The 11,103-nt window shown below is 33.7% G+C and overlaps 5 protein-coding genes across 9 annotated transcripts in view; 2 read left to right on the plus strand and 3 right to left on the minus strand.

Annotated features, from left to right (window-relative positions):
- The window catches only part of LOC109536006 (protein prickle), a 244,034-nt gene extending 242,929 nt beyond the window's left edge, over positions 1 to 1,105 (plus strand). For all 4 annotated transcript variants that reach the window (XM_048667669.1, XM_048667667.1, XM_048667666.1 and 1 more), the window contains one exon: positions 295 to 1,105. In XM_048667669.1, the coding sequence (XP_048523626.1) occupies positions 295 to 541 (247 nt within the window). In that variant the 3' untranslated portion in view covers positions 542 to 1,105. The remainder of the gene's footprint in view (positions 1 to 294) is intronic.
- A 1,548-nt stretch (positions 1,106 to 2,653) lies between these two features.
- LOC109536001 (von Hippel-Lindau disease tumor suppressor) lies at positions 2,654 to 5,074 on the minus strand. The gene is made up of 2 exons (XM_019902063.2): positions 4,512 to 5,074; positions 2,654 to 4,079 (listed from the first exon to the last, which is right to left on the minus strand). Exons 1-2 carry the CDS (start codon positions 4,799 to 4,801, stop codon positions 3,854 to 3,856), a joined length of 516 nt encoding a protein of 171 aa, XP_019757622.1. The 5' UTR covers positions 4,802 to 5,074; the 3' UTR covers positions 2,654 to 3,853.
- A 295-nt stretch (positions 5,075 to 5,369) lies between these two features.
- LOC109536002 (trafficking protein particle complex subunit 2-like protein) lies at positions 5,370 to 7,464 on the plus strand (the record flags this gene model as incomplete). The annotated part of the gene is given in 5 exon segments (XM_019902064.2): positions 5,370 to 5,471; positions 5,544 to 5,716; positions 5,784 to 5,871; positions 7,071 to 7,150; positions 7,211 to 7,464. Coding segments are annotated over 5 exon segments (420 nt in total). The 3' UTR covers positions 7,257 to 7,464.
- LOC109536000 (transmembrane protein 199) lies at positions 5,871 to 6,978 on the minus strand. Its single transcript, XM_019902062.2, has one exon. It carries the CDS (start codon positions 6,833 to 6,835, stop codon positions 6,023 to 6,025), a length of 813 nt encoding a protein of 270 aa, XP_019757621.2. The 5' UTR covers positions 6,836 to 6,978; the 3' UTR covers positions 5,871 to 6,022.
- A 94-nt stretch (positions 7,465 to 7,558) lies between the features above and the next one.
- LOC109535999 (V-type proton ATPase subunit C) overlaps positions 7,559 to 11,103 on the minus strand; it is a 13,012-nt gene continuing 9,467 nt past the window's right edge. For both annotated transcript variants that reach the window (XM_048667672.1, XM_048667673.1), the window contains exons 4-10: positions 10,397 to 10,583; positions 10,214 to 10,312; positions 10,025 to 10,148; positions 9,824 to 9,955; positions 9,138 to 9,235; positions 8,941 to 9,076; positions 7,559 to 8,427 (exon numbers count right to left, since the gene is read on the minus strand). In XM_048667672.1, the coding sequence (XP_048523629.1) occupies positions 8,329 to 8,427; positions 8,941 to 9,076; positions 9,138 to 9,235; positions 9,824 to 9,955; positions 10,025 to 10,148; positions 10,214 to 10,312; positions 10,397 to 10,583 (875 nt within the window). In that variant the 3' untranslated portion in view covers positions 7,559 to 8,328. The remainder of the gene's footprint in view (positions 8,428 to 8,940; positions 9,077 to 9,137; positions 9,236 to 9,823; positions 9,956 to 10,024; positions 10,149 to 10,213; positions 10,313 to 10,396; positions 10,584 to 11,103) is intronic.

Genomic DNA, 11,103 nt, shown 5'->3' on the forward strand with positions numbered 1-11,103 from the left:
TTTATTATTCAGATAAGATAAAAATTCATCAAGTTTTTGTTCGCCATGACATGAAAATATGAGTCTTACATAAGAACAAATTCACAGCGAGTTTCACTAAAATACATCGCACCATTCGATATTTCAAGAGCTTTGACCATCAATAGCAGAGGAGCCAGACATTTTTTGTTAATTAAATTTAGGTCAGATCGTCTTCTTTTCATGCAAAAAATATCGCAGTGTCCTTTTGATCATGTGCTTAAGGGACACCCTGTATATTTGGATATCTACATCTTGGAGCGTTTTTCTTTTCAGCTCTCGTCGAGCATCGCACCGTGATGACGACTCAAACAGCTACTGTTCAACCTGTTCTTCCAGTTCCTCCTCAGACGATCTAGACTATCAGCTGCCTCCAAGAAGAGCGTACGGCGGAGTGCGGATTTCTTATGTGCCAAATGATGCCCTTGCAATCGCGCGAAGAAGACAGCAGGCCAGCCCAAAGAGCCCCAGCAAGAGCAAAGCCCCATTGGATGAAAGGGATAAGAACTGCATAATTTCCTGATATCGAATTCTAGATAGAATGAAGGTTTTGTTAAACAGTGGTGGAGTCAGAAGGGAGATTTGCTAAAATGATAAAGATTAATCTTTTTGGGAAACTTTTGCCATAGAACAACTTTTGAACAACTGTGTATAATTTCATTCGCACTTATTAAACGTATTTTAAACTGTAAATTTTGTACGCGAAATTTTATACAGTAGGGTAAGAAGTTACCGGATAATCTCAGTAAATAAGGCTGCTAACAAAACATGATGTCCTAAATTAATCTGAAACGGTGTACAAATCTCTTAGGTTTTATGTAGATAGGTTTTGTACAATTTTTGTAATTTTATATGAATTCATTTAAAACTTACGATTATTTATAACACTTTTTGTCGTGTCACCATCCTGTTCAGGAAATGTAGCGTTTAGAAACCAGATAATAATTACGCAATCTCAGTTTCTTGTAAAGTAGGTACTTATTTATGAAAACATAATATATTGTTTTAGTTATATGGAATGTTGTACATTGTATATAATGTGATTTTCAATGAAACATTATAAATAAATGAAGACTTTTCCCTTGAATACACGTATCCACAAAGGCTGATATACGCGGCGAGTATACAAAAAAAAGGATATTCGGCCGCATGATTGGATAACAAGCTGTTCCATACAAGTTTAAATGTAAAACTTACAATTAAAAATATCTCTGAATGTTCTGAAACTTTCAACAAAATTGTAAGCAAAAAAAATTTAAATTGAACTGCATTGTGTGGCCATGAGCCATCCGCAGGAACGATCGAGCAAGGGATTATATCATAACTTTGGTTCCGTAGCTCGATGCGTTTGGAATGTTGAAAAAACCTCAATATCGCGGGTGTTTTTTCGATAAACTGACTGGATGTTCAGTTTATAACGAGCAACGAGCGAAGTAGGTCGACGGTTCTTTATGTCTTTCCGGGGGATAATTGAGTAATTTGGTGCACACACACTCAAGCAAGTGTTTTTCATTTGATTGTAAACCTTTATAGTGTGTTCAAGTGTAGTGTGCCTTTTTAGAGGATTATTGAGTAGACTATGGGGATGGAGCGTCAACTTGCAGATATCTGGTAAGAAGAATCTCATCTATAAACCCTTTAGCTTTGAAATGAATTTACCGATTTGAAATAATTGGGTTTTGAACCAAGTTTCTGTTATACTAAACAATGTTTTTTTTTGCAGGTGACAAGATGCCACTTTTGGTAAGTTTGGTATTATTTTTCCCTGGTTTTCATGTAGATGTAGAGCTTTTTAGTCCCATATTATATTCTTGCATGTAACATTTATTCGGCGACGAACGACGCGGCAGTTTCTGGATTCTGCAATTTTTTACATTTTATTTTTTTAATTTATTTAATGTCAGATGTTATTCGTTAAAATAATGAGCTTTTCTACAACAGATTTTTTTTATATGAACTCTTATAAAACAATATAAAAGTAAATTTAAATTATCATTTAACAGTAAAATGTGTGTGTCTTACTGTCTTCGAAGTAAACATATTAATGATTAATGCTTTTTTGCTAAATAGCGCAGAATCCAGACCAAAGTGCCTAAAGGTAGGTGAAATTTGTTTATTGCTTTGTATCCTGGCCTATTTATTTAGGTTTATATTGCAGATTTTGCTAATTTTAAAGAGTATTTATGGTTATTGCAGCGTCGACTTTTAAACGAACATTTGAATTTACATCTTGTGAGGTTTTTATCTTGCAGCTTGGAACTCTTAATATTGTTTAGGATTGTACTTATTGCACGTTATTTATTGTATTTACTAATATTCCCTTTTTGTAGCCACGTTATAAATATACCCAAATAAATTTCTAGTAAAAAGTAATTTTTTGTGTAATGCTTTTTGCGTTTTATTAATGCAGCTTTGAACGGTTCACAGCTCATGATTTAAAAATGTATTTTACTAAAACTTTCTCTTATTTACCTCGGGTTTGCTTTGGATAAGTTAAGGCAACTTTTCGCATCCTAATTAAAGAGTTTTCTTACAGCTTTATTGATTTATGTATATGCTGTATTTCGGGATTAATATGTTCATGCTTCAAAACAAAGTTTTTTTAAGAGAGTCTTATGAAAAATTAAGCACTGACTTTAAAACGTACACGATTAAAATTTTTATTAAACCTAAATTGTATAACATAAAGCATTCCATGATAAGTTCAATGTTATTGCACAATTGAGTATAAATATTAGCTTTAAAAAACGTATATTAATTACACATCTATCACATTTAGATATCGGCCCTTCGGTAACAGTTTAATATCAGTATGTGGGATAAACAGTTGAATTGACTTAGGAATATGAAATTCCTTCGATAACGTTTCCAACGGGTTTTCAAAGGTAACATCATTTGCGGTATACTATTAAATACCTTGCAGATTCTTGTTAATGGAAATTAGCTTATATACCTCCATACTCCATGGCTGTCTAAAAAGTTCTTAAATCAAAGAATACAATTTGAAAAACGCTTAAAAATTGACCCAAAGACGTGAATACAATTAGTCATCCAGTCGAATCCTTTCCCGGCATTAAATGGATGAAGGTAAAAGATTGTTGGAAGTCAGAATATTGGAACAATACTATGCGCGCGATTTCGATTTTCGGCTGTGGAACACTGTTTAAATAATCAAAGAATGTGCCAAACGCCGGTTTTCACGCATAACTTTAAAAAAATTAAATTATTATTAAAATAAATTTAAAAAATTAAATTATTATTATAATTAAAAGTATTAAAAATACTTGCATAATGAGGCAAGCTAAATTAAAAGCCGTTCATTTTTTTTACTGACAAAACAAGAAAACCTCCGGTTTTAGTGTTTTTTTTTATTTTCTATAATTAATTTAGTTTAAATAAGTTTTATTCTCATCTAGAATTCTATTAATTTTCTTCTTATCCAAGCCTTATTTGTGCCAATATTCTGGCATCCATCTCAACAACTTCTAATAAAATATTATCAAATCATATATTGAAGGTAGTTGGGACGCCCGAAACAGGCCGTTGAAAGTCTAATCTAACTGGACTATGGATCATTATGAACTATAAATTTTCTGATTCATCTACAAACAGCTCCAGGACTGGAGCAGTCTTCAGACACTGCCATAACTAACATTTCATTGATACCGCAAATCTAGGCGAGTTCTGAGAAAATTGATTTGATTTCCTGAACTATTGACTTATTTACCCTAATTTATTTTGGCCCGTATCATAATTCTTTATATACATTACGTTGTAAGTAGGCCCAAACATAGTATTATACAATATATTCCACTAAATGAAGTATTAATGGCAACTAATACTTTAACGTCTCCATGGAACATTCACGATTCCTTTTCGAAATCGCTTTTTTGAGATCTTCCACCAAATTTCTAGGCAATACCAGTTCATCAACGTCCTCAGTCGAACTTAAATGGTTTCTTAGTGTCAATAAGCAGGCGTACCGTAGGCTGTAAACTGGCACAGATATAAAGGCTCTAGTCCGCACCTCATGGTGTTCAGGTATATTATTGCCGGGATACCTAAAAATTAAAAAATCCCAGCTTAATTAGACACTCCAGTATTACAGGATTAATAACGTGTTGGTCAAGAAAATTGACGCATTTAAAAATAGTTTTGGGCGAAGGTGAAAGGCGGGATATAAGTAGACTTGGTCGGATCATACTCGTGCTTCCAAAACTTACTAGTAAGAGCCATTTCAAGAAATTAGTGCCCATCGCTATAGTGAGAGCAGATAATATTAAGATACACTTAAGAAAAACGTGATTTAAACATCATAAAATTATTTGAGTCTTGGAACGTTCTTCAGGGTCCTCATAAGTTCATCCATGACAAAGTGTTAACAGAACCATTGCAAGCTGTAGCTGCATGCAAAAATCTTTAGAAAGAAACTTTGCGGAAAGTATCAACTACTGGTGATTCACCAGATTGTTAATAGAGCAGGAAACACTTACTTTTCTTCTAAGATTTCTCTCGACGTTTTCGGTTGATAGAAGTAGGTCCCATTAATAAGCATCATATCTTTGGTAGCAGTGTCTTTAACAATCCATGGATGGGTTTTATAAGTACTCACATCCACATAACGCCCTTTATTGAGCAGCCTGTAGTTCACTAGCACTCCTGAGTAGTTGATCCAAAAAACATCGACAGACCTATCTGTTGTGTTGATGAATCGAATGTAGCATTTCTCTAGGCTGTTCAATGAGCGAAAATTGTTAGGAATCACGTCACAAGGTTCATCCATGTCCGGTGCTGTACGTTATCTCTTCTGTGCACGTATTGTAAACCACTGGACCACTAATTTCAGCTTGTATAACGTGTAATGAGGTCAAATTGTTTTGATTAACATTGACTAATGTTAATTCAATGAAGCTATTTAGTGTTTGACATTCACTGTTCTAGAGCGAATGCCTGATAATTCAACAAACAAATTATTTTTTATCACTAAATGGAATAGATTGTTTATGTTTACAAATCAGACAGACCATAGATGAAGACAGTCAATGTGACAGCCAGCTGCAAGTTGACACTAATGTGGCGGCGACGCAGGACCTCGATATATTTAACAAGATTTCTAAATTTATTTCTTAAAAATGGTCCTAAAATTATCAAACCTTCAAATAAGTAACAGTTTTGATATGCTGGATTTAAAATATGACGTTTACTACAAAACCGACATCAAAAATCGACGAGAACGTTAAAATCTCATTTTTTTGTAATATTGGACCGTTTTCCGGATTTTCCACGGGTTACTTTGGCAATATTGGAATTACTTCTAACCTTTACTTGTCTTTATCTATGCTTCTAACCCTACTAATTAGACAGTAAATAATTTGTAATGTTTACTGTTTTATAAAAAAACGTTGAATTAATTTCATAAAATGGCAGTGTGTGCTGCAATAGTAGGCAAGGATGTGAGTATTTGTCACCACTCTATTCCGATTAGAAATATAACAAACGCGCCTTTCTGCAAAAATATTTTACAGAATTCCCCAAAATTTTTCTGTTGTGTTAACCCAGATGAAGAACTGGCTTTTCAGTTTAAAGTGCTTTCTTCACTGGATATAATTGAAGAAAAGCTCAATCCAACAAACAAATCTGCCAGTGATAACAGAGAATTATATCTGGGACAGTTGTATTCGTTGGAAACCTGCAAAATGTATCCTTTCCTGAACACGTTCTTTATGCCCCATATCAAACAGCAGTTTCTTAACGTGATTATTCAGCTATGGTTATGTGACAAACACAAAAATCAAATTCATTATAGTGGTTGATTCAACAAACATGGCTCTAAGGGATAATGAAATAAGATCCGTGAGTATAGTTGGTTTATTGTAAAGCACTGGCTAATAAAGCTAAATGATTAATATTAGTTTCTGCACTTGGCATAAAAAGAAAATACAAAATTCGATACGTATCCAGGCATTAAGTTCTCATGTAAATCCTGCATTGTTTGTGTATTGGGTCAGTTTACCTTAACATGGGCATTCTTAGCTTTGGTCTCAAACTCCAAGTCTTCGTTGAGTTTTTTTGCTAGAAAATACAACTCTGCAATTGCAATAACAAGTGCACAAATTGTACCCAGCATTAGTCTGAATCCGAAGTCCAAGCTGCCAACTAGCAGCTCAATTCCGATGAAACCAAACGCAAATCCTGCCAGAACAGAAACTATAAATTGAAATACTGCTATGAGATGAGTATTCATCATCTTCAGTTGATAGCTTATAGTATCTTCAGGCAACTTCCTTCTAAACCCGTCAACATTTTTAGTCATGTTTTGGTACTCCCTGTTTTGTTGTTCAGCTTTGAGCTTTTGGCATCTTTTTTCCAGCTCTCGGTTTCTGGGGATTTCCTCATTTTTCGGTAAAACAATTTCAGAGTTTTCCAATAGCTCATGTAAGTAAACTTTGCTGTTGGCGTCGCATGTCCGATTTTCTGCTTGTATATGCCTGAAGAGCCAGTGAAGGTCTTGTAAAGTTAATAACGTATCATCAGGAAGTGATGTTTGGGGTTTTAGGGGCAAATCTTTCCAAAGTTGCTTTCCTTCAGGCAACTCTAAGGAACTGATGAATTTCTTGTCTTTGTCAGATATAAGATATCCCCCCTTGGGTTGCTTGACTGTTGGCGAGTCCTTCGACTTATTTTTACATATGATATTCTGTAAACCTAAGGGTATGTCTTCATCTAGTGCCTTGATGGATCTGATGTAATCCAAAAACGCCTTTGAGGGGGCCACTGACACTTGAGAATGCTTGATTTGACCGATGTGTGTAGTCATTTTTGCTATTTTTTTAAACTCTATTTGCTTATTTTATTAAATATTCAGAAAATGTACGGATTAGAAATGTTTAGGCTTTCACTACACATTTTTGCCATTGCCACATGACAGTCAGCTGACTAAGTGACAGTGGCACATGTATGTAAACAATGAACTTGTGGTGTTGCCGTTTACATTGCAACAGTGCTACTTTTAGAATGATTTATATTACAATTTAAAAATAATTTATATTTAGATGTTCAGGAGAATGCACTCAGAGTATGCAGATATGGTAAGCAACCCATTTTACATTCCTGGCGAAGCAATTACATCTAAGTAAGTCTTTCAATTAAAAAAGCCATGCTTGTAATTTCATTTTTGCTCTTCAACTTTTAGGATGTTTGATGCCAATATAAAAAGCATTATTACAGGAACCGTTTAATTTACTTTTCATTTTAATGAAATGAAATAATTACATAATTTATATGTATTAAATGTTAATGATTAAAATATATGCTGTTTTTCTGTTCAGTTTTAATTCAATATTGTGATGTTCTTCATCATTTTTTTTATCTAATTTTGGGACGAACATTAGTTTGTTATTTTATTTTTTATGTCAAATAAATGGGTTGAAAAGACCTAGTAATAAATTTCTGACTTTTTTGTGCCATAAATGATTCGTAGAATTCCGCATCCATAAAAGGCTATAATTAAATGGTTCTTTAGGTAAATTAAACAGCAAAGTCTAAAATAACTTTTATTTAACTAACAAACATAAATGTTAAAACAAAATGTAATCTGTTTGCGCCAACGCCATCAACAAACTTCCAATATTCTAAATATTTATTGACAATAACAATGTTTTCGAAAATATGTTGTCTCTAAGTAGTATTTGTAGCACATATTTCATATATCTTTTTCTATATAGCTAACCAGAAAATCGGCCATTTCATCGGAATAGTACAATAACGCGTTAATAAACAATCAATTGCGTGAATATTGTTCAAAATTTTACACATATTTCTGCAAATATTTACATGGTATTTACAATGAGCACAATACTGAACTAACAAGTAAACTGGCTGTTCGCACAAAAATGCGAATGGGGAAAATTACACAATTACAGTATTGTCTTCGGAGTTCTGCAAGCTTCAATATCAGCTTATATATATGTTGTTTATTGCATTTTTTTCGGTTAAAATTATGTCAATTGATTATTTTTACAGGGTGACCGTAATTATTTTCCATTGCAAACATTTTTTGAGTACCTGCAAGCACCATTAGGCAAAAATACTGATCAAATTTCGGTACTTAACAATACTCATCATCACCCTATAACATGCACAATCAAGTTAATAATTAATAGCAATCAAACCACAGCAGTTGTGCTAGACAAAACCTACTATAATATACTCAAGAAAAATGGAATCAATATTTGTGAAATATCATTTTTGGACCTATGTAAATCAATTGAACTATACATAAAGGATTTATACACGTAGTAAGGCGCGACTTTAGAGCTGCTTGGTTTCGATCATGTCCACATTCAACTTGTAGTAGACGTATGGATAATACTCGGACTGGCCGAAGCCCAAACCAGGAATGTCAACATTCTAAAAAATCGTAAATCAACATTTTAACACATCTTTTTACTTTCCTCGTCATTTCGAAAACACTAAATATGTGTTCACTCAGTGATCTTTTATTTTATGCTTGCTTAATGTAAAGAATTATTTATTTCAACAATGAAAGCTTTCGGCATCATCAGAGCCGTCATGAGCTTATGATGTAAGCAAGTGCAGATTTCGTTAATTGAAAATAAATTAAACGCTTCTAGTTATTTTCTACACATTTAAAATTTGCGACTGAGGACTAAAGAAAAAAAAGCTATAATATGGAAACACGTTTCTCTCGAAAATCTTTGGGAGATTTTTAAATAAATTGAAATTGTGATAAACGAATTTTTAATATATTATTTTAAGATTACGAAGCTATTTGAAATTAACTAACTAAAAAACAATTGTTTCTTGAAATTAATTAGCACAGTATAAGCTGCTGTGTCAGTTTTTCTTTAGTTTGCAAGCCGATTTAAACAAAATATTTTCATTTCAAAAAAAATTACTTACATCCATATTTGCCCCTTGATGTCCGACACTACCATCAAGATGACCATACAGCTGGTTCAGAACATCTCTCAGACGTTTCATGGTCTTTTTATGGGGATGAATCAGAATTGCTTGAAAATTCACTGGCAAACCATACCTAGATTCAACGAATTTTTGGATAGATCAAACATTTTGGACAGAAAAGAACTGAGATTTACCGCAAGACCGATTCGACGAACACTCTGAGCGCCTTGACGTGTATCCATGCACAGAAACACTCACTGAAATTGACCTTTAACCATCTCACTAATGGGCCCTACAAAATTGTTTAATAAATGGGAAATATTTACATTGCGGTTGGGATTGTTTTCTTGGAGATTGGCATTAAAAAAAAATTACGCACTTATTTTAAAGAAAATGCAAACGACGTTGTTAAACGTAAAAACAGCATTCACTGTCTGCGAAAAAGCAAGTCAAGTTCATTTTATGCTTCAATAATACTTTGCATTTGGGGTAATTTGAATAGTTCATGTTTGTTAAAATTAGCCTACCATATATTAAAATAAAAAGTCCTATTTATATTTACAATTGGAATGCGCTCAAATTTCTAGAATAAAACATGTGAAATTGGGAGGTTTTCGCGCGGGTTTCAAACGAACATCACTATTTTTTCTTCAGTAAATTCTCTTCTAAACCAAGCAAATAAAACGAATACTACAAACTTTGCGGATAAAGAGAAAGCCGTAACAAAGCAAATGACGATTTAAAAAATCATGTGCTTTGTCGACCGCATAATAATGGAAAGTAATTAGAACAATTGATTAGTAAAACCCTCTCTGAAAGTCGCAGTATCATTCCGAAACTAACCAGCTGCTCTGTAATTATGGGTTAATTGTATACTTACAAACTGTTTCTTTTTATCGGTAGCCAGTTTAGTTATTTCGTTCTTGCCAGCAGCCAGCTGTTCCTCATCGTATGTAAAATCTCGCACAATAAACTTCCTTTCTCTGGCATGATGCTTGAACTCGTCAATAACCTAAAGATAAAAAATAAGAAATGTAAATATATGTATGTGAAAATTTTACAAAAGGGTCAAATTTGATACCTTTTTGAACAAAGTCACTGTATATAGCCCGAACTCGTTATCCTGAGTGATGAGTTGCGAAGATCTTGGCACAATCATATCAGTAATCTTTTCGTAAGTGGCGTTCCATTCTTGGAACGAATTCCTTGAAACAAAACGTATATACGAATTAACAGGGAGACCGAAGACATTTAGTAAGAAAGTACTTACTTGGGAACAATCACGATCAGGGTCTGCAAATACTCAGAGTCCAGGATGAAATGCTCCTTCTTGACGAGATCGGCCAGATTTCTAGTCAACAAGCTTCCTCTAAAATAAACGATTCACTTGTTTAGTCAAAGTCTAGATTCCTTCATACTTAATTTAATTTAATTTGTTTTAATGGTCTCATACGTTTGCTTCTTTTCCAAGCTTTGCAGACTGCCTTTCAGATTATTGTAGGCCGATGACTTGGTCTTAAGATCAGCATCGATCTGTCCCACTTGCTTGCTGATAATATCAGCGATGTTTCTCAAAGATTGCTTAATAGGGTATTTGGCAATGTCCCACTGGAATCGAGTCAGGTAACTTGGAAGGTCAGCTACAAAAGAAAATTACAGTCTTAACTTAAGGACTACATTTGTTTGATTGCCTTAGTCGTCAAGCAAACATTTACTTAGGCAAAGTGCACAATTTAGATAGAAGGTTGAATTTAACTGAAGAAGGTCGTTATTACCAAATCAAAATATTTAGCTTTCCACTAAGGCAACTAAATATAGACCAGTTTCCATACTAAAATGGCTGGATAGATCAATGTGGGTGTTTGGTTATTTCCAAATAATACTACTTTAACTGCATGGGTGATACCAACCACCACTATGGTGCCTGGCCTATAATGGAATCACTAACTTTAGAAATACAACACAATTCTAAACTCAACGACTCTGTTGCATATACAGCTAGGACACCATACGTACAACAAAACTAAAGTGCTCAATAGTAACAGACTGGGGGGAAAACTTTGCAATTCGCTTATATAAACGGTATGGCAAGTATATAAGTTCCTGCCAGATGTTCATACGTTCAGCATGCATAACTCATCCTAAAAAAGCTGAAATTTC

The sequence above is a fragment of the Dendroctonus ponderosae genome, unplaced genomic scaffold, assembly GCF_020466585.1.
Source record: "Dendroctonus ponderosae isolate FM_Combo_2020 unplaced genomic scaffold, Dpon_F_20191213v2 Dpon_F_20191213_6, whole genome shotgun sequence".
Taxonomy (NCBI): domain Eukaryota; kingdom Metazoa; phylum Arthropoda; class Insecta; order Coleoptera; family Curculionidae; genus Dendroctonus; species Dendroctonus ponderosae.